General features: G+C 39.0%; 1 protein-coding gene across 5 annotated transcripts in view; it reads right to left on the bottom strand.

Moving 5' to 3' along the window:
* Nucleotides 1–5,283: 5,283 nt before the first annotated feature.
* xxylt1 (xyloside xylosyltransferase 1) overlaps nt 5,284–24,185 on the bottom strand; it is a 31,401-nt gene continuing 12,499 nt past the window's right edge. For all 5 annotated transcript variants that reach the window (XM_071488004.1, XM_071488003.1, XM_071488005.1 and 2 more), the window contains 2 exons: nt 19,273–19,405; nt 5,284–8,544 (listed from right to left, as the gene is read on the bottom strand). In XM_071488004.1, coding sequence (XP_071344105.1) covers nt 8,148–8,544; nt 19,273–19,405 — 530 coding nt within the window. In that variant the 3' untranslated portion in view covers nt 5,284–8,147. The remainder of the gene's footprint in view (nt 8,545–19,272; nt 19,406–24,185) is intronic.

Raw genomic sequence — 24,185 nt, 5'->3', positions numbered from 1 at the left:
GTAACTTTCTGCTTGGTCACGTCCACTATGACCTCAGGCTTTACTGCTCTTAATTGCTCTTGAAATCGAGGGACTTTATCCAGTTTTTATTTTATTGATGACACATTTTGGAAAGTTAATATATTCATAAGTGCAGTAGTTAACTACAGACTGTACATTGATGCAGTCAGATGCACATGAATAACTGCAAAACCTCAGAAACACACTTTGTTTACACTTTGTTGAATGTGTTACATATGTTAAATAAATTCCATTTATTTATCATCACTGTTGCCCAGGGACATTAAAGATTACACAACATGTTTAAAAGCTAAAACCAAAGTACATCCACATCCTGAAGCTCAGTCTGAAATCTAAATAAAACTGTTATTATTAAGCAGCACTTAAGCAGTCCATTGAGATTCTCCATGACCAAACAACTTAAGCTGTGTATTTTGAAATGCATTAACCCACAGCAGCATGTGTGAACCTGGCAGACGAAGCTGGCAAGCAAGGAGTAAAGTAGGATCAGAGGCACTTACATTAAGGAATCATCCTCTTACTCTTTACTCTAGCAAATGGATTATTGGTTAACAAAATACCCATTTTTATCATCCTTTACTCGTTTTCAATCTTTAACAGTTAAAAATAAAATCTGTTAATGACAAAAAAGATGATAAACAAAAATAAATGCATTAAAGTACAACAAAATCAAAATGTCTTGAGCCCTTTTCAGACACAGAATACTCTGCATTGCTGGCTTCATCAAGCTGTCTAAGTGACAGCTTTGTATCTTTCAGAAATGGGTGACCTTTGTCATTGTGATATTTGCCATCTAACAAGCCAAACTAGACAATACAGGAAGTTATTTAAACAACAGTGTCCCTTATAGTCCCATTAAGCTGCCTTGTTGTCTTGTCCCTGTTGCAAAGGGAGAGCTGCTCTCTGATCTTGGCATCTGATTTTTTGTAATATTTTCAATTATATTGTCATCCGAAAAAAAGCAATTTGTCTTTGCATTTAAACCTGCTGCTTTTTGAATGATGTCTGCGATTAGGTCACAAGGCTATCATGATTGGTAAGCAAATTATACATGAAAACCTCCATATATCACAATCTTGTACGTGCCTATCCATCACTGTTACTGCATTCATTCAAACTTGTTCTGTGTTTAAAGTGATTCAGAGATTCTAAGGTTTCTGTGACTTCTACAGAAAAGTAGACCAGTAAAACCAGTCTGAATCATTTCAAGACAAAGATGGTTTTAGTTGCATTGTCAGTGTATGGGCTAAGATTGACTTAGCCATAAGATGCTTTTGGGAAACTGGGTGAAAGTAGCATTAATTAACATATTTCAAGAAATTACTTATTTTACGCATAAAAGAGTGAACTCCGCTGCACTGAGGACAAGTTCAATCAGACTCACCCCATCTTAAGAATAGTTAGCTAACTCCAAGTTTAAATCAGATTCTGCAGCTGAATACAAGATTAGGTGTTAACATGGACATTTCTCCCCATGGACTTTGAAGTAGGGCGACACAGAGACCTAATTTCTGTTAGATGGAACCATATATTATGTGGGTCAGCCTCCCAGTCAGTGCTCACAGTTTGCATCCTCCCAAAAGGCATTGTGATTCCATATCTTGTGAATAAATGGCTGTAATATGTCTAGGTGTAGCTCTTGAGACAGTCTGTTCATATATCTCACTGTCCACTCATTCTGAGATGGTGTATTCCCTGTGGTTTGTGACGCACCTCCCAAATCCATCCTCTGTGCCCACCTGATTTCACATCTTGTGTCATTCATTGGTTAAAAACTGAACATATGGCTACAAACATATGAGAAAAATGCACTTACATGTCTCAGGGGTTATTGTGCTTCCTGTTGTACTTGTACTGTGCTGTGATGTGTATAATCCCTTTGGGGCTTTTGATAACACATTCTCTGTGCTCAATGGAAATATTTACACATCTGTATATAGACTATTAAAGTTTTTATGTTGCATCATGAATTTAAGCTTGCTCTACAATGCAGGACTGTCATTAAGCGCTAAAAGAGCACTATTAAATGATTTACCGAACCTCCAAATCTCCATTAAAAAATATATGGATTATGGGTTAAAAATTTGTTTTGCTGTCAAAGCATCACATGAAAATATTACATATATTTATATGATAAAATATAATATGATATACTATTGATCTTCTCTGTCAAACCAGATCTCTCTCGGGTTACAAGTATATTATTTCATCTCTTGCCGGGGCTTTCACTTTTTGTTGTTCCTGTCAGTGATGTTCTTCATGTACAGATTTCAGGTTATTCTACTGCTTGAGTCAGTGAATGTCAACTTGGATAACATTATCCACTCAATGTGTGTAAGACACATTTTAAAACCACACACATGAATCAGACTCGCTATTTACTTAAACTAATGAGCCACAGAGATGATGTTGACATTCAGCGGCCTAATTTCGCGCAATGCCATTTCAACTGATAGTTTCATCTGTTGGTAATTCATGAAATGACCCTCTGCTGTCATCATAATCTCCCCTCTTGTTTCTTGTTTACAGCTGTTCGGACACTGAGAGGTGGAAAACAGAGCAATCTCTGAAGGCCACAGATGGCGTTGGAGTGTGTGAGCGCAACTTAATTTGTGTCTCTCACTTGCATAGGCAAACACCAGGATGTGAAGATGCATGATGAGAAAGAGAGAGAGAGAGAGAGAGAGAGACAGAGAGAGGGAGAGTGTGTATGAGACAGAGAGAGAGAGAGAGAGATGGAGAGAATATCAAATATTAACCCTTCCTGGAATTAAAAGAGTGGCTGGCAAAGTCAGAACTACTTTACCAGCTGATGGAGTCATGTGTATGGAGATTAGCAGTTGTCACACAGTCATACTGTTACCACGTTCAAGAAGCCTTCACTGAATCACTTGCGATTCTTTAGCAAGTTTATACTGTCTGGATCCTTGAAGCCACAGGAGCCACAGGAGCCACATGAGCAACAGGCACGTGAAAGCTGATCACCTTGACATAGGCCTTTGTAGGAAGACTGTTGAGCTGTCAGGAAGTAATAGGACTTCATAATAGCAGCTTTTGTGGCAGTTTCTTTAATAAAACACTTTGCATATTGACTGTGAAAAGGTGAGTCAGAGGCATTGATAAAAGACGTCCACAGGAGGTTCAGATCACGGCTGAATACGGCACATGAAATGAATAACCAATAGACGCTGGGATTGCGATGTCATTTTTACAAGTGGCACATAAGCTGAAAAAAGATATATAACTCAACACACTGTCTTGCACACAGTCTGGGACCGTTTTTAACACGTGTGTATGTTACGGTATGTTGTTAGTCCTATCTTTTGGCCTAAAACACTTAATTGATAAATCTTTCATCTGGTCCTTTTGCAGTGAAGGAGGTCAAAAGAAGAAGAAGAAGCCAGGAGAAGCCATGTGGAGGATATTTACAGAGCACAGGAGGAGGTACAGTAAAGTTTACTCTGGCGTGAAAGATCCACCATTAGATTAAAAGTGACAGGTTTGGTCTATGTTGTATTTAGCCTAGCTTAGCACAAAGACTTGAATCAGGGCTAGCATCCATTAAGATTAAAAAATATGCCTTCCAACTGGAGGCAAGTCATTTGAGGCAAGTGGGGAATAGCCTTGAATAGGCTTGGATCTTGAGTCCTAAAATGTGTATGGTACAGTAATCCAGTTTTTCTCTAAGTACAGCTATGAGCCAGTGTTCTTCTAAATGCCCCTCCATCACCACCTGAAGGAAATTAAAAGATAGAAGAGTCTGTAACTTCAAGTGGTATTGAAAAGTATTTTGTCCAACATTTTTTTTTTGTATTGGACACATTTTTGAATGCCTTGATAAAAATGTGTACCATCTGTTTTTTGTCTACAAAAACCACTGTCATCATTCCTATAAAATGTGGTTAGACTAGCCAAGTTCAGAAGTGTCAACTGCCAGACACTTCAGTCACAGCCAGCAAGAACGAGATAGTTTAAGGCAAATGTTTTTTTGGAATTACAAAAACGAGAAAGTGTAAGAAAGTTCATGTTGTGTCTGTGCTGTCGCTAGCAGTGCTAAAAATATGAAGAGTTTTAAGTATGTTAAAAGCAAGGCACAGTCAGACAAGCTGAGCTTGAATTGAAAACGAGACATATATTTGAACGTATTCCCAGCTTCTCAGTGGTGGAGACACGCGGCACTGTGTCCTGTCCCAACGTCTGCAGACTGTGCACTTTCCTGTGGCACACAGACAAAAACCAGGTCACCTGTTTAAACACTGTTCCTGCTTCTACACATCCATACTATGTTCACTTTGTGTGCATGTCTGTAGGAGTGTCATCATGAGATGTTTCTGTTCGCCTTGAATACAGTGCTGATTTATTCAGTTATTTATGATTAGCAGCTACAGTGTCAAAGTGTTTTTGTCCTCACTGTCAGGCTGTAGGAAACAGAGCTGTAGAAAATAAAAACTCTGATTCTCACTACACCCTGGATTGAGCAATTTGTGTTGCTTTGATGAGACATCAGTGCTGCTACTATATCAAATCTATACCAGCCTGCTGTTACTGCTGGTTGCCCTCAAGGTAAATGTGCTCAAAGAGTTTGTCGATGAACCCAGAATGAGGGATTTCAGAAATCACAGCACAATGATAGGCTGGATAGCCCGGGGATATTATGCTCAACCTAATATAATTCCATGAGAGCTGTAATACAAGGCCAGGCCCTGGAAATTCAAACAGCCAGTGGAGGCAGAAAGTGTAAAAAGCTGTGCTGTTAATGGTGCAGTCAGTTGTGCTAAAATGCATAAATATTCACACAGCAACACATTAATTGTGAGAGAAACAAATGCATGACTCTCACCCAAACAAACAACTTCTTACATTTTTGCTGCTGTGTGATAAAACTCTTTCATAAAAAAAAAATAATAATAATAATTAAAAAAACCCCCAAAAAACTAGAGATGCATGAACCTGCCCTCTCCGTAGCTACAGTACTGTCTACAAGAAAACACCATTCAAAAGAATGGTGTATCTAATTTCATTGCAGACAAAGAAATTATCATTATATTCTGGCATATTTTGATAGAAGACGCACAGGTGTAAATTGGGTTGTTTTTTTGTCAGCATATTCAGGGGTCAAGTCTGATTGATGCTGTTTTTCTGTGTATGAAGCCTCAGCTGCCTGCCCTGGCAAATTTGAGTGACAGAAATAGGTCATGTCTAGCTTGTAGCAGACAAACAAGAACACGGCCACAGGTTTGAATAATGAGAAACTTCAGGGTGCCCTATTAACATACATTGATTTATTTACCATCTCCTTCTAACCCTTCAGTGACTGAAAGCATGCTGCCACTCTCCCTCTCCCACACACACACAGAAACAAAAAGATCATCTCTCAAGTGAGCTGCTTAACAACTGAAATGCCAACAGATGGAAACTTCTGTCTGCATTTTTATTTTCCATAAAACATCATACATTTTTTTTTTTACATATAACTGATTTATGAAGGCTGACACAAAAGTGACAAATTAGATAGTTAGGTATTTCTGTCACAGGAAGCTCATCTATGAAAAAGAAAAAATCCTGTAAAGCTACTTTCACGTTTGTCATGAAACAAACACGTCACATTGCATCTTTAACACTGCACACAGGTGGACCATTTACCTACACACTTATTTGCAAACACTTATTAGCCCTTTAAAAATATTATTGCACATTCATTTCACTGATGCAAACCAGTCAGTTTGCCGGTACTAAAAGGTGAACCTGGGTTAATACTGTAAATACAAGGATAGCTCTTGTAATGGATGTGTACAGTACGAAGGGAAAAACGGATGACAAAACACAAAAGGATGATATGAGAAGTTTCGCATGTTTAAGGGCATCAACTTCAAGACCAACATTTAACATGACTGCCAACCAATGCAATAGATATGTTTCTGGTATCAACACATTTAACGTCTTACTGCACTTCTTGTTTTGCATTTATTTGTCAAAATGGTGATGCGATTTTGAGCAAGGACTGCCTTTTCACAATGTTTCCATTTGCATACAGCTTTCCTTTGAGATCAGACTTTCCACATGCAATTTTGTAGTTATGCAAATTACTATACATTTATAGTTAATAGGGCAAAATGTACGAAATAATGAACAATTAATATTAAAGCCAGTAGAATCAATGAAACAATCGTCTAGTCAAGATAACTCTTGGTGATAAAGCATGTGTTTTGAAGTGATTAAGTGCAGTCAAGACCTCAGAACAGAAGCTATGTTTCAGTATTCAAGACACCAAGACCCCTCCTTTCCTCCACAATACTACAATACTCCAATACTCTAGCTTCAGGGTGAATTCAAGGGAAGTTTATTGATTTGGAGTGATGTTTATTCTCAGGTGTCATCAGTAGCCTTTCTCTGACTCCACTGATGGTGTGGAGCACTCAGCTGCTTCACTCTCACTATGTGTATGTGCGTGCTTAATTGTGCATCTCCTCAAACAATTCCCTGACTAATGAATATTGAGTGTTGACATGTCTTTGAATCTGGCTGCTTATTCAGTGAGCACAGCAAGACAACTCAGAAGTGGGTCAGTGTCTGCAGTCACACTCTTGGACGTACCGCTCCTCCTCAAACCTGTGTGTTCGGCCTCAGCTAAACTTCAAATGCTGAGCACTAACACCCTTTGGTGTGATTTTTTTTCCCCTCCCTATCTTCCAATCTACAGAAAGATGTGTTTGAAAGGAACTGTGGTATTGTGTTGTATCCTGCGCCCACGTGGCTCCGGAAAGATGGAGTCTACTGGTGTTAAACATACCCCTCCCTTTCCTCCTCAAGCCACAGAGGTGGAAAGTAAATGGCACCAGATTAGCCCTCACCTGGTGTGGCGTTGCAGGAAGATAAGGCAATGCAGGGTGAACTTGGGCCACCGCTGGAAAGCTTGGAGTGCAGGGAAACAGAGTAAGCAGTGGGAGGGAAGTGGAAAAAAAGTACAGGAGTGTTTTATTTATAGGTGGCAATTAACACATTTGCTGAATATATATCTAGTACATATATTTCAACGTTTGTTAGCAAATAAGGAGAGAACTGACAATTATTTTAATTATAAATGAATCTTGTAATTATTCTTGATTTATTGATGAATCATTTTGTGTATAAAATGTCAGAAAAGAGTGAAAAACGCTGTAATGATTAATTAGACCCCAAGGTAAAATCCTCAAATGTCTTGTTTTGTCCAATCACCAGGTTCAAAATTCAAAGGTATTCAATTTGTCATGTGACACAGAAAGCCCTCATATTCTCACAATTGAGAAGCTACAACCAGCAAGTGTGTGGCATCTTTCCCAAACGATTATTTGATAATCAAAATAGTTGCTGGCTAACTTTTCTGTTGATCTCACCTGTGCAGCTCTATTGGCAACATGAAATTCCGTGTGAATTACAGACGTCTCTTCGACTCCCCTCAACAAAAATACCAAAATTTATTGAAATCAATTGAAATATAAGCAAATGAAAAGAAAAATGACTTGACATTGACTGTATGATGCATTAGGCTGCTTTCCCTTTCCTACTGACATAACCCCCCCCACATTCATTTGAACGAGGGCAACACCGACACAGTGGTGGTGCTACTGCAGAGTGCCCCAGCAAAGAAGTTGAACTTTTGCCTTAACGCAACGCTACGTCTTCCAGCAAGGTGTGACACTGGCCAATCACAGATATGTGTGTTCCAGGTAGATTACTTAGTCATGCCATGATCTTTGTGACAAAAAATGATTTCCACTATGAAAGTTTTCAAGGGCAGTAAGGTCGCAAACTCTTCTGCAGTGTTATCTGATTGATCTGTTACTCAAACTAAAGCTCACTGATCTTAGTTCATCATCTCAGTACCTTAAGAAATGCTAATGCATTGCTGTAATGCAGAGCTGTTGTTGTTCTAAAATGACACTGATGAACACCACACTTGTAGCAAGTGTGGGAGGGCCCTTCAGTAGCCCCCTGACCAGCAGGAGACTGAGTCTGTGACCATGGCTGCAGGGTCAAGAAAGGAAAACTGCCATAGAAGTCACAGTCCTCCCAAAAATAATTCCCTTAAACTGTACTATAGATGTCATCAACTCCTTCTCAGTTGTAGCATCAGTGCAGCACATACATCAGTCATCTGGTATAGGTGAGTTACAGTTTCCATGGTAAATATAAACAGGTCCATCACAGCGATAATATAGCTGAAACACATCTCCGTATCCGTGGTCCCTCCACCAGGTGCACAGCTGCCTGTTCCAGCCACAGGCCAGGGAGTAAAACAGTTCAGGATGCTCCATGCCGATCATGGTGAAGAAGTCCTGGTCCCCGAGGTGGCCCCTGAAGCGGTACTGATCGGCCAGTTTGGCCACGTTGCTGGGCTTCAACAGCTGGTTGTAGAGAGCCGAGGCCCTCATTGCCCCAAGGTCCAGTAACATCACACCACTGTTGAAGCCTGGGAGACCATCAGGAAAAGGTTCACCCACTCTGGTCTGAGGGTTCTCCTTACGATACTGCCAAAAGGTGTGTCTGCAGAGAGAAGGAAAGAGGTATTAGCCGAAGCTTACTCAACATGACTGTGAGTTCATGTGATGACTGGAAGGCTGGACACGAACCAGAGCCACTGCAGTAAGGACTGAGTGTAAGTGGTATGCACTCTACCAGGTGAGCCACCAGGACGCCACAACATATTTTTTGTCATGTATGACATACAAACAAAATCAGTTCAAATGTACAGAGGAGGATTAGGACCACAGGTGAATATGTTTATATATATATTTTTTTTTTATTATTTTTAGAATTCTGACTTAAAAGTTCTGTACAAATGAAGTAAATATATTAGTAGATGAATTTGACCAATTGCAAAAAAAAAAATTTCAGAGGTGAACAAACAGATGAAGAGAAGTCAATGTATTAGCTGTGTCGCGGCATCCCATTTTATATAACCCTGCTCTGCTGGAGTAACTGCTCCACATGAGAGGCATGTTTGGCAGCCAGTTGAGAAACAGGAGTCAATGTTACCAAGCCCTCACTAAGCTTCCCACACTACTTGTTTTGTAGGAATTTCACTGTGCAACTTCTCCGTGCCTGCAAGATTACCTTTGTCTACGCCCAATAATGACACAAAAACCTGTGCAATAAAAAGGTAATTAAAAAATTATAGCATAACTAGAAGATGCAGGAAAGTTGTGAATCATGTTTGACACACATTTCCCTCTGTAAAACACAGTCACTTTTTGGTTGAGTGATTAAAAACAATACTTTCCTGAATCTATGTACAGTGAAGAAGCTGCACACCAACGGTGAAATATCTCATTTATTAGTATCTTTGGGCGGCTGTGCATTTAGAAAAGTGAGGGGCAGCTCTGTTTCACTCGTTTGCTGAACAAACAACACTGTGGCCAAAAACAGGAAGAGAGTTGGTCCAGGACTGTCAGAGGCTTGTGCCAACTCAGCACCCTGTTCTGCCAATATACCAACTCTGGAGTAACTAAATGACACACAAGAGCTTCATTCAGCAAACATTTGTGTGCACAGGTTTGATATATGTACACACAAGTAAGACCTTTTGTAGGTTTTCTTAATATTATTTCCCAAGGTTTCCTGGGCAAGAAAAGGTTTTAGTCTAGTGCAATAGACAGCATAGTATAGTATAGTATAGTATAGTATAGTATAGTATAGTATTTTCTTTATATTATGTTATGCTTGGTGTAAAGCAAGGTCACTATTTTGGCACACTTGACTGACATGGCCGTCAGCAAAACTATCAAGCAGTCCTGTTGTAATTTTAGGCTGTGGCAGTCCTGGCAAATCATTTCTCAAATGACAGAAATATACTACATTATTCCACAATTAGTATTTGCAGTATTCAACCCACACTTCTTCCACCTCTAAAGAACTGAGCATAGAGGTGATGCAATGGCATTAAGGCGTCTGTAAAACAGAGAAGTTTCTAAACTGGGACAAGATGCTCAAAAAATGCTGTGTGACAGGAGAGGAGCTACACTGGCGAGAAAGCCAAAGAGGGAAGGGAGATTTTGGAAAGCTCCAGTTTATTTGACCAAAGCTGGGATGGTTCCAGTTCCAGAAAATACCCACCCCCTTTTAAGCACTGAGTTGTTGGTTGTCTATTCAACCCCTGATGTTTGCAAATGTACAGGACAGGAACAGGAAACAGGAAAAAATCATGTCTACATCTGTCATTTTCTTACTATGCTCATGTTGCTGTGGTTTTTATACTTCTATTGAGTCTTTGGGGACCACTGGTTACTAAGTTGTGCCTGTGCTATTTTTATTTTTAAGAATGGTTCAGTATTCACTTCAAGAAAGTACAAAGTGCTCTTTTCTATATTCTGGCTAACAGCTGGTGCAGTGATGTTTCATTCCTTCCGAACACGAGGACAAATAAGAATGCACTCTCTCCCATGCATGTGTACACAAGATTATTCTTGGTACTGGCCATCTGTACTTACTAAAATATAAACAAATTTTGAAATTTACAATCAACTGAGCTCTGCCTGCTCTCTTGGTGCAGATAAACACATGGGAAAATTACATGGGATAATTATGCTTGTAAAAGTAGAGGATACCTCTCTCTCGATCTTTCTCTCCCTCTGTGCAGTTTGATCAAATCTAGTGGGAGCAGTGGATTCTCTGAGTCACACTTTGATATTATCACTGACCTATATTCAGCAGCTGTGGCTTGTCCACGCAGCTTTATACAATTTAATAGCTGGGGACTTGTGGCCCCTGTGGAACATTTATCATCTTTAAGACATATACTGGGTCTACGTGCCCACAGACACATTCAGGGTGAGCACGGTCAGTGAGGGAACATTTACAGAGGCTTTTCCAGTCTGCTGTTATGACATAAAAATGTGTGTGATTCAAACCACATTTACTTCACTGTCATGGTGGCCATGATATATGACTGACACCAGTCTGGTAATGAGACGTGATAGATAAGGCAGTAATAACAGTGATGGGGATAAAATTCACAGTCCTCGTTAAGTACAAAAATATATTCCCAAGTTTATCTGAAGCTCAAGAGGCCTCAGCAGACTGCATTAGTCAATTAAGTGGTATCTTCTGCAATTAGGCACTTTTAGTACAAAATTACCCCTCTCTCTCCACTACTGCTCAGCAAGAGTCCATGATAACATAAAGAGGGAATTTATTACTGAAAAGACTAACTTTGATTTGCTTAACTCAGACTGCTTTGGAAGTAATTTTTACATATTCAATCAAAAAAATCCTCAGTAGCATAAAATACACATGAAAGTGTTTATAGTCTTGTTGTTAGATACATAACGTCAGGATCAATTGAAGAAGAACTGTAGACTTGATGCACAAAGGCATGTGTTTACAATTACTGTATTACATACCTGTGTTGTTTTCATCCTCATTTCAAGGCAGCAAAAAAAAAAAAGCCTGGAGTTTGGCCAACATCACATAATAACCTGAGTGACAGTATAGGACATGTGGGTTAACTTCAATATATACAGTACGCTTTGACATAGTTTGTTTTGTCTAAGTTCTCAATAAAACCGGTCACTTTGGCCTTTGAGGAGTTGTGAGATTTGAGTGTCGAGTACAGAATGCAGCTCTGTTCTCTGTCACAATGGCTTCAGTTTCTGTTCCTTTGTACCAGAACACTCAAACTAGACTCAGTCAAACTAGACACATAACCTCTTTCTGAGGCTTAGATCACTGCTCCTACAAGTGCCTCCTCTCCTGCTCTGCCAGTTCACAGCTCCATGGTCTCCTGCCTTCAATTTTCACTGCCAACCTTTCAAGTAAAGTGTCTCTATCTCACTCATGAAAGAATGAAAAGCATTAGCAGGTGACAGGGACATTCTGTGCTGCCATCGCATCCAAATGTGTTCTCCACTGTGTTCAGGACAAGAAACAGCCTGCTCTCTGAAGGCTGCATAAACACTGTCGCTAAAAGAGGGGAATCTGGTTCTGGGCTACACAAATCAAATGTCTCGTCCCTTTCAGCACATTGTATTTTGACAACATGATGAAACTATATTAAATAGAATTCCAGCATTGATTGAAAAGAGGAGCTGTCAAATAAAAAGAAGGCATAGGGTGCTGCTGCAAATTTAAAATCCAAATCATAAAAGGCATTAATGTTTTAATTTATTACATATAGCATAAATCTAGGTTCATTCAAGCCTTTAACACTTTATGTCTATTGAGTTAGGGAATTATGATTATACGTTTTTTTTGGGGTTTTTTTTGCAAGAACGTTATATTTATCAGTTGAAAAAAACTCATAAAGACCAGAGTAAGGGCAGACAAGGATGTCACAGTGAGACTGCTACATAACTCACAACCATCTGCCTGGAAACACTAAGACATGTAACCACTGGAAAATTGAATATTTCACATTCTACATTTGATTCCACTTTAGAGCAAAAACAGGGAATATGTGGGATGTATCACGCAGCGGAGCCTCAATACACAAAGCATAAAGTGACTAGTTTCCGGCTAATGTCTCTCACTGTGTCTGTGGTTCTGGACTGTGACACTTATGTAAGAGGGTCTTGTCTCCCGGGCCTTAGAACCTTACAAATGTAGCTGCAGAGAAAAGACATAGGGCATTTTTTTCAATAATCAACTTTTCAGTGGTGATGTGATCTGAATGTGGCTGGTGGGAGGATGCGTTCTCCTGCATAATGCTCTGTCCATTAGCACCAAAACAGAGTGGGAGTCGAGAGCCTTCTCCACTCAACACAGGAAAACACTCCAGTGGAGAGGATGCATACAATGCCACGATAATACCTAGTTTCAAAAATGAGAATATAACTAAGTCCATTGGCTAATGGCTGACAAGCCAGACTACTGAGCTAACAAGCTGGTAGTGGATTTGTTTCTTAAATAATTAGCTTCGCTGGATTATTATCAAAATAAGACAGTGACAGTGTTACCACTGTAGTGAGGACACATCACCTTTCTATTACCTCCACTTGGAAATAAAGCAGTAGGTTTAAAGCTTTGCAGACTGCCTGGACCCACCAAGTGGCCTTCTCACCTTCCACAATAAAAATTCTCAAACATATTCAGGACGTTTCAAATGAACCTCTCACCATAAAATTAAAGTGTCAGGATTAACATTAAACAGAGGAAGGACCTGCCATTCTCCTGTTCTGACATGATAACAAAATCAACAGAACAGACAAACTTTCTTTATCTGCTTATGGGTTGTGAATCTCACAACAGGTACGGTGAAAACACTCATGGAACAGAAGACAGAGGCTGATGTTTTGTTCAACAAACTGAAGAATATTTAAAAAAGGAAAGTCATTAATCAAACACATAATGATTGCAAAGTTTTCTCTCTCTACTTTACACACACACGCAAACTTGTTTCACTATTCCTATGGGATTCACTTGTTGACATAATGTATTCCCTGGCCCCTTATCCGTTACAAATGATTGCCTATCCCTAGCCAAAACTTAATTCTAACCCCAACTTTAAACCAAGTTTTAAGTTTTAGGTTGAAATGTGAAATTTAATATATGATTTTTTATTATTTTGTCAATCAAATTAGTTTTTGTTAAACACCTGCTGATTTATGTCAATGTGTATTTCATTTTGAATGAAACACTTGAATTTATATCCAGGAATTACACCTGACATTAAAGGCACCACAGTTCAAGAAAAAAATACCCCCTGCTCGCTCCTTGAATTATTACAGTAAAGCTGTAGAGCACTACTATAGCAATATCCTTGAGAGTCTCAGTGACGTAAATCGAAACAGCTGCCAACACTTTTGGATTTCCTTTAAAAAAAAAGAAAAGAAAAATCAATTGCTGGTCCTGGAATGTGCTTCAAAACTTTGAACTTGAAAACTCGAAAATGTCAATACAAAGAGCTGTTCTTCATAACATGGCATCCAAAGACAAACACTGGTGGCACAATGGATTTGTGGTGTGTGCGTTGCTGCTACTGCCGGCTCTGTCTCTCTTCAGAGAGTTTCCAGGATACTTGAATGTTGGATGTTTCTATGATGCCACTGTCCATATATATTTATATTTTTTCATATCTGTGACATGTTCAGATTCAGCCTAGACATAAAAAATATAATGGAAGCAGCTTGTTTTGTGTAATATTGCTGTTATAATGTCAATATGACTATCAACAGGTCTTTTCTGTAGGTGAGATGGCAAACTTCCAGATCATGCGACATAGCTGTGAGGTGTGAGACATGTGTTTCACGTAGGCAGTGTGTTTGCTCTAACATGGGCGCCAAAAAAGGAAACAAAAAACAAGACATTCTGCAGCCAGCATGCACACGTGACGCATCCAGCGTGCCAGAGCCCAAGCTTTGCAGACATCCTTAAATTTAAACCAGTAGGGCTGTTCATGCTAAAAGGCACGATCTCCTGCTACGCCGCCGTTTGTTTAAAATAAGCTCACACAGGAACAACATTAGCAGGGGACTCCCAGGGTTAGTAAACCATTGAGCAAGTGCTGTGGCAGGGCAGAGATAGGGATCTGTTTAGGGATGTTGGTGCCAATTGAGGTCTGCCAGGAAAACTATGGCTCCACTTCTGAAGCCACTTCCCAGAGACCTGACATTACCAACATTTACAGTTAAGCAGACTAAGCATTACTGTCTCACATACACAGACCTGCTCACACAAATACAAATGACATAATCATTTATCAGCTTTGTTACACCATGGCAACCACATTGTCAGCAAAATCATGAGGCAGTTACCATATTATATACAAAACATTTAAGGTCTACAAATTGTGATGCCACTACACATTCATAACATTCCCCATTAAGTGAACGCAGATACCATCAGTCCTAAGATATGAATGCACTGAAGTGCGTGCGTATCACACTTAAGACAGGAAGTGTTAGCACATCTAACAAAAAAACTGCACTTTTAACTGCAACATTTAATTTATACCTGCAACGATTAGGCGATAAATTCTCCTTGCACTTGAATAGATGTAGTACTTTACCAAGGTCTCCCACTGCACCGAAGCTTTAGTGTTAACCCTCACTTGTAAGTTCCTTTGGACAAAAGCATCTGCCAAATGAGTAAATGTAAATGGAATAGTCAATCAGAAAATTTATTGCAATTATTAATGATTTTCCAACCACAAATGCATAACATCTAACGTTTTAATATCTGGAATGTGAGAATTTCCTGCTTTTCTTTTTCATAACATTATAGCAATTGAATATATTAAGGTTTTCGACTGTTGGTCATTTGATGAAATGACTGAGAGAATAATCAGCAGATTATTTGATTATGAAAACAACTGTTAGAAAAGAGGACTGTTAAAAGAAAACTTACATACACTTTTACAGATAGAGATACTAATAAATGAAGGCTACATATGAGTGAAACATTTGAACTATCAAACCTGCAAGTTATATCTCCATTTGCCTCCTCACAAAAAACATGTTCTGATTTATTGTTTCATTCACACAGTATCTAAAAACCCAGAGGAAACCACCTGGCTGTGTGTTTATCCCAGTAAGCAGCTGCTACTTGAAACCTCCCACCTGACCTTGCCTCACGTAATCTTACTACCCCCCCACCACACACACACACACACACAGACACAGTGATGTCCTGTTTTGATGCTGTGCCTGAGTGGAAAACAGTGCAGTAGTCTAAACGTACCAGGCGTGTTTGTTTTACTATCTTGGAGAGGGACGGAAAAATCAGCTGAGGAACAAAGAGCTTGAAACTCTGAGTCCCCTATTCTCCACACATATGCACACGCACACACATCATTGCCAGTAATGACTAACACATTTTAAGCTGGTTTACAATTTAGTGAATGAATCTGGTTTGTTTATATCTTTTTTATCTTAATCAGATCAAAAGTAAATATGTGGAAAAAATTGCTGATAGGAAAGCTAAAGTGGGAGGATAATACGGAAATTTGATTTGTGTACTGATTCCCAAAACTTCTTACTCAACAACTTCCCAGACTGATGTGCAAAGACTTGCTGAAGGAGACGAAGGAGAAGGTGGAGAAGTTTATCTCAATCGTACAAACCATTTTTCCTGTTTAACATACAGTAATATTTCATCGACTTGCATCAGTGTTAAATGTTGTCGTAACGCAAGCAGCTGTACAAGAGCTTTGCCTTTATGAAATTCAGAAATGCCACTCTAAAAAGTTCAGATTTAGATCAGGAAATTGCTATTCAAATAATAAGCAAACAATTCTAAGAATCTGAATCTGAAGTATTTTATAACTTTCAGTAATTGTTGAAATGACTCTTCCACACACATCCTTCCACTCTGCACATTGCTAAGTTAAGAGTTGTGTTTATAAGAATATAAACAATGGTCTGAGGGGCTAGCCATTATAAGTGGAGAGCGGGAATGAGGATGAGAGCTCTGCAGGGCCACCAAGTTGTGTCATAACCTGAACTCTTTACTTATGTAATTTCAAGTTTCCAATGAACCTGACCTGTAGAGCAAATACAACCAGTTACAGAAGGTTATATGGATCCTATCAGTGTGTTGCCAGAGTTTGTCAGATCAGAGGATGAGCAGATTGTTTACTTCAGACAGGTCTGACAAAGAGACAGGAGGCGCATCTGATTCACAGGATGAGAACAAAACATTTCCTGACAAGAGCCGTCTCTCTGCTTAGATCCTGCCAAATCCTCAATTATTTATCTCCCATGAAGGACTTAAAACAGTGTATTCATGAAAACATCACATCACAGTGTTGCACCATCTTGCTTCATGTTACTTCATGGCTGCTATCATGGATCACTATTGAAGTTTGCTACTATTGCAGCACTGTCTCTATGCTGGCAGGTAAAAGGATGGCTCTGAGCAGTTTGGCTGATTTTTGTGCCATGGTAACATTTATCTGATTATTAATGATGGATAACAGATGTTATCGGAGCTTCACGTTTCATTCAAAGTCCAGTTCATGCTGTAAGCAGCACATCAACAACACTTCAGCATACTCTGTCCCCTTTCAATTTCTATTCAGTTTTAATTTCTGTTGCATATTCAATAAATCCTGCCTTGAAATGATGCAAAAGCTAAAGCATTATTGTGTACGGCTTTAATAATATGGTGTTACTGCTTAAACTGAGTGGGATTTCTGCAATTATAAATGTTGTTTTTTTGGTAGTTTTCTTGTAGATTGACTGCCAAATACACATAACAGAGAGAGAGAAGCTGAAAATTGTATGCTCTCACCAATCAAAGGCTCCCCATGAAACTGATGGTTCATTACTAACAAGGCTTTAAATCTCTCCACACGAAAAAGCCTCCAAAAGGAACACATAGCAACACATCAGAAGTGTATTTCTAATTTAATTTCAATTTGTGCAAAAATGTGAGTGGGACCGCCGGAAACAAAACACGAAATATCGGAAAAAGCTTTTAAGCATAACTAAAGAACAGTGTTGAGTGACGAGGATACATTCCATTAATACGTGAAAGAAACAGAAAAGCCTGTTTCTTTCACATATTAATGGAATGGAGTTTCGTGTATTAATTGTGTTCCACTGGTTAAGGTTTGTGCTTTTAATTTTGTTATCTTGTTGCATTTTCTTTTCCTGCACTGGTTATTGGTATCTGACGGGAGAATTCACAATTTTGGCATTTCATTAACCATGAAAATACATGGACTATTAGAAAGGCCACTAAATGGTGTGTCATTAAATTTTTTTAATTTTTGCTTGTAGTTGAGAAATGACTGGTAACACTGCTGTAGTTCTTGTGAGTCTGTATGAGAGACTTCTGATGGTCGTTCTCACTTTGAGAGAAAATAACTGAGTGAGGCCCAGAAACTAATAATAAAATCCATCTGGGGCCAGTGAGTGAGTTAGATTAGCATGGTGGCTTTTAACCCATTACAGAAAAAGGAAAAACAATAAGGACACCTGCTCATGCAGGTACTCTAAACAAAACGGTGCATAAATATGACGAATGAGCATTGAAAAATAAATTAATGATACCAACAAATACGTTTATTATGAAAAAATGTTCAACCTAAACAATTTGGTTATATTAGCAAGAGTTTGCAGCAAGATTGGCAAGGACCAGCTGGTACGGAAGACAGACTGATATATATTAGTGCCGGGGTTTGACCATCTTGCGAGCAAAATTATTATATGTGGAAATACAGCAGGCAGTTTGCAGGATGTGACAGTATGTGACAGTTCATGCTCCATTAGAGTCTGTACTCGATACTCAACCCTAGTCACAACGACCCAGGGATGTGCTACTAAATTTATAAGATCAAAACGTTTCACTTCTGTGACAACTGTCAATTTCATTTCTCTCAAACAAAGACCAGGGATCAGTGATTCACACCATAGTCCAACTGTTGTCCATAGACTTCTGGCTGGACACATCACACAGTTTACGATGTCTTCCAGTTGAGAATCAAAGCCCAGTAGCTAGCAAGGCTTTTCTCTTGACAGATGCTGGCCCTTGATCCAATCTTAGCTGGGGACACTGAGTGGACACTTAAAAGCTGCAGCATCAAAATTAAGGTAGAGACTCAATACACTGTGCACAGTTATTCATGTGCATGTCAACAATTGACAAAGGCAAAGCAGTAGACTGGTTCAGTGTTGTCTCTGTATCAGATAACTCTGAAAGACTGCATAGCCAGATTTTTTTTATTTTGTAAGACCCTGACAAATTAGCATCACTGTTTTGAGAAATCTTAAAAAGCACCAGTTCCTTCAAAAAAGGAAATTTAAATTACAAAGGGTTTTTTTTTATTATCTTTTCTTGCCACAGTAGCCACTTTATTTTCACTAATGTTAGCAGGCTGTCAGGAAATTTTATACATCTGTAAACCACATGTGATGCAAGAGTGGATTGTGCACAGAATAAATTTCTGGTAGAGTGCATACTCTAAAGGCTTTCTCTCTCTCTCTCTCTCTCTCTCTCTCTCTCTCTCTCTCTCTCTCTCTCTCTCTCTCTCTCTCTCTCTCTCTCTCTCTCTCTCTCTCTCTCTCTCTCTCTCTCTCTCTCTCTCTCTCTCTCTCTCTCTCTCTCTCTCTCTCTCTCTCTCTCTCTCTCTCTCTCTCTCTCTCTCTCATTGCAACTTTCAGAATAAAGGCAAAGAAATGATTAATTAATTACTACTTATCTATTCATGTGAAAAACATTTTTGCATTTACATTCTGTGTGGTAATAAAGAGATGTTAAAAATATAACATTTAGTCTAATGTACTGAACACAGCGGAGGCCCTGTCATAGCTGGTGTGTTGGGTGCACATTGTCTACCTGTAGACTGGCTGCATCTCTCTGGTGATGCCTATTACTGCTCCTGGAGGAAACTGGTCAAATTCTTGGAAGAGGTCCCTGATGTTGGTCCGGTATTTCAGATCCAGATCAAGCTGTACAATGCGCAGCAGACCTGAAAGAAGAGCAATCTGTTAAAAAAATCGTCAAATATGCAGCACATTGATGTGATATCATTGAACTAATCACTCTGTGACTACTACCACCCTCTGTGACCTTTTTACTCATTCAGTCAAAACCCATTCTAAACATATGTAAACAACTTAAAAACTGGTTTCTGACTGCTGATAAAGAACAAGCAACCGTAATTCATTTGGATAAATAATAAGTAATAATTTCCTTTTAACCAAGTTTAATAAATGACTTTTCAATTTCCATAAAATGATCCCAGGAAATGTACTTCTGAGTGAACTGTGAATGTAGTCTGAATTTCTCTGCCTAATCACTTCCAAGAGTATCCAGGTAGACAGAGTTAGAGGAAATAAGGGCAGACTCTGACAGACTCTTGGAAAGCTTAACACAATTACATGGTTGCTGTGCAGCGGTGTATTTGACTTTTGCTTTTGTAATGTTACCATTGATACCAAAAAGGAAACTGCATGAAAATGTCTAAATAAATTGTGGGGGGAAATGTGTAGAAAGTTGAGAATACTATAAAAAGCACAAAGTGCAGGTTGTGTTTGACAGCTGTGCATGTACACACAGTCAATGATTACCACTGTATCACTGTGTCTTTTGTAGATGAACTCATAACAGTAACCAGGATATTCAGGCCCTCATCTGTTCATTGTTTCAGTTTCCTATGTTTTGCTGGTTGGCATGGTGATGAAAGGATGGGAAATACTCAGGAATGGTGCACCATGGGCACAACATAATTGCTGAACTGTTGAAAACACTTGCCATGTCAGCATGAAAGGTACTGTCAAAATTGATAATGGCCTGTAGATTGAGGGCAGTAAACATTTATTGGCAACGCAAAAGGTTGCTTTGATAACAGAACTGGGAAACAGGTGCAGTTGGTGCTGATGGAGTTGAGATGGGGCTATTTAAAAATACTGAGCTTCATGGTTTGTCTGTGCAAGATCAAGACTCTTTATCAGAGCTCAAGATAATTTAAAATCTCTTTTCAGTTCATCATAGCCTCATTTAGCGTCCTTCAGATACATTAAATCAGCTCAAAATAAAGAGGATACACTTGACAAAATACATTTACTAGTTTACTAGTTCAAGGCAGCATGTTCTCCCTGTGTCTGCGTGGGTTCCCTCCGGGTACTCTAGCTTCCGCCCACAGTCCACGGAGATGCACATTAGGTTAATTGGTGACTCTAAAATTGCCCATAGGTGTGAATGTGAGTGTGAATGGCTGTTTGTCTCTATATGTCAGCCATGTGATAGACTGGCAACCTATCCAGGGTGTACCCCGCCCTCGCCCAATGTCAGCTGGGATTGGCAGCAGCCCCCCATGACCCTGTACGGATAAGCAGTATAGAAAATGGATGGATAGTTCAAGCCATATCAAATTTAATTTCCCAAAATAGACTTTCCCAATGATGCGCATTAAATTGGCAGCATACAAGCTGGTACATTTGTTTTTATCTAATCTTGCTAATGCTAATGTACAATCTTGAAGCTGAAAAACTTGCATGTGCATCTGTGTTTTTCAAGTCATTAGAAAACAATGCAATGGTGTATTGCCTCTAATTTAATTTTTGTCCGTCTGAAAACCGGATCCTGAGATTAAACATTTTTTACAGGTAGTAACATCTTAAAAGTCAGTATTTTGGACCATAACCAGTATAACACTGAATATTGAGGTACAACACTACCTCATGACACAGTTATTGTGAACCTTACCCCTGTGTGTACTGTACTTAACAGTCAAACATCTGTCTGTGCTTTACTCTGTTCTGATGAAAAAAAGAAAGGTGAAATCCAGCATAGTGCCTGACTCAGCACAGTCAGAAATCACAGAAAACCAATGAACTGAAACTCAACTGAACTCAACTGAAATGCACAACAATAAAGGGTGGGGAGATCATGGCAGGACTATTAAGTATGTGCTAGAGGATCGTGCTGAAACAAATGACGGAAAAAGAGGACTCAGCAATATGGCAGCGACCTGTTTTCTGTGCTTTCCAAACAAGGAAGCTGCCATCACAATGCCTTCATGTACTGTGGCAACAGAGAGGGGCACAGTGGAGTAATCTCCGAGTGGTCAGCGCTGCTTGTTTGTACTAACGGGGCTTAACGAGTGGGAGCGTGACAGGAAGAGGGTCTTAAGTTGTTATAACATTGTGGTGTGGTGGGTTTTGATGTTAGATCAGTGACTCAACACAAAATCCTGTAAAGGTGAAAGTAGGGTTGGACGGTATGGGCAGTCTTTTTAATCACAGCATCTTTTTTCAATTAAATGGTAATGAGAGCACACAATATACTGTGTTAGCCCCTTTCAGACAAAGTATTTTACATCTGATATTTCATCTCATACATGATAGATGCGTAATTATGGTGTGTATAAAAGTCCTACTGCAGGATTTTGTTATTATAAGAGACCAGTTCATGACTGAGGCAACATGTCTGCATTGTTGTTATTTCCTCCCCATAGCTACATGTACTTGTGTAAGAGCTAGAGCACAGTCTTCATGCTTGTGAACATGTTTCGTTTTGACGTGATAATTGTTAGTTAGTCAAATAGCTTCTTTTTTTATCCAGTGTTTCGCAGCAAAAGTGTTTGTTTTGGGGGTAAAACTGGCATTTAGACTGATTGGTTAACATGCAGTGTACTCTGTGACATGACAGAAGCTATTGCTTGATAAATAGTAAAATGGTCATTATCAAGCTATTTTCATTATAAACAGTAGAATAAAGGGAAAGTGATTGCTCTGAAAAAAATGTAAGAAAGATAATTGTCGGTTAGCGCATTAGTATTTCAGGCTCGACAGCTTTTGTATAGAAAGCTGGAGATGAGCCTGGAGTGACAAACAAAGGGAGAATGAGGGTCCATTTTTTATTTGTATCCTTGCTTCCCCCACTTGCATTTCTTCCTCCTCCATCATTTCCTGTCAGCATGAGGATGGAGAAATCAAGAGAACACAATTTCTCGTGAAACAGAACTTCCTATCCAGACAAATGTTCTTCTGTAGCGCTGCCAATTGCTAAGCTCTGTACTGTATATTTGTCCTAAAGTTAAAAGCTTAAAACTGAAATGTTTGAGTTTTCTAACACATAAACACATGTACAACAACCTCAATTGAGCCAGTGTACACATACACCAAACAGCTTTATAAGTATATTTCACTTACTTAGAGGTGTTAGCCACAGTATATATTTATTTTTCAAATAATTTAGAGCTGCTATAATATTTAGGGATGTATGAGACATGGTCTTTTTAAACTCCATGACTCTTTTTCCGTGTTAACAACAGCTATTGAATGAAATGAATAAATGGAAATGGCAGAGGTTAAAATCAGGTGTGTGGGTGTTGCAAATGTATTGCAGGACTAATGTGGTTAGGATGGCTTAGATCTCGCCTGAGGCTCTGGTCAGATTGGACATTTGTAATTGACTAGACCTCGAGTAAAACAACACAGACACTGTTATCTAACATCACATTTTTTTCAGAGAGAAAGTGGGTCAACCTCATTAAGCCCTTATATATCGGGCTTGACGTGATCACTTAAAGCCTCTATGTAAGGGTCATTGTTTTCTGCTTTTACCAACGTTTACTGGAAAACACACCAGTTCTTTTTTTTTTAAAGAGGTGATCAATTGAAATTCTTTTCCACAATCATTAGTTTCCCAATCATACAAAAGCTGATGTGTTTCCTGCTGCAAGAAAAAAACTGTCTGCTGCTGAACAGGGTATTTTTTTCACAAGCATAAGTGAGAGAATTCTTCCAGAAATAGAAGGTGAAGAGAAAACAAAAAGACAAATACAATTCAGATCTTCATCATTAAATAAAAATCAAAAGTTACAGTTCTGTTATTATACAAATGCTATTTTTAAATCTGTGAAATCCATTTTTCACACAATAGATTTTAACTTATTGACATTTTTTATCTAATGTTAACCTTTTTACCAGGAAAACAGAACAATAGATATTTCAAATAACAAGACTAAGCAGTACTAATTTTGCTGGACCGCAAAGCAAGTTTAGACTTGAACCACAAGAGTGACCTACAACTCAGTATTGTATGTGAACGTCTCCTGTGTGGCCACAGATGGAGGACTGAAGCTGCTGCTGCTCTGCTAACGTGCTGCGTTCACTGCACAGCCTGTGTAGTCTCTGTGTCAGGGACACTGACTCTCTGAGGGTGCACAGCATTTGTTGTCTGGCAAAAATTAAACAGCTCGGTTCACTTTGAGGATGAGAACAGAGCAGAGGTGTATTACCATTAGAGGTAATCTTTAAATAATATTGCATTTTTAAAAGAAATATAATACAGAGTAATGTGCAAATGTTTTACTAAAAGTGAAGAAACTTTCAGATATAATGCCTTAAATAGTTCAGTTAACTTCACACAAAATGTAGAAAAAAAATAAATCAAATCACTATTTGGTTTGACCACACTTTGTTTTTAAAACAGCACCATTTGCACAAATTATACTTGTGCACAATGTTTCATGGTGCTTCACATGTAGGTTGCTCCTTCTTGGAGACCTTGCCACAGTTTTTCTGTGGATTCAGGCTGTTTGGGTGTCTTCTGTCTCTTCATGTCATCCCAGACTGACTCCATGATGTTGAGATCAGGGCTCTGTGGGGGCCAGACCATCTGTTGCAGGACTCCATGTTCTTCTTCTCCTCCTCATGACTCTGGCTGTGTTTTTGGGGTTGTGTTCATTGTCATGGGACAAATCAGATGGCTCCTTCATGGTTTTGCATGATAGATAAGAA

Source organism: Trachinotus anak, unplaced genomic scaffold (genome assembly GCF_046630095.1).
Source record: "Trachinotus anak isolate AG129_WGS33_773 ecotype Australia unplaced genomic scaffold, CSIRO_AGI_Tana_v1 ptg000010l, whole genome shotgun sequence".
Taxonomy (NCBI): Eukaryota; Metazoa; Chordata; class Actinopteri; order Carangiformes; family Carangidae; genus Trachinotus; species Trachinotus anak.
This window is presented reverse-complemented; position numbering and strand designations above follow the sequence as displayed.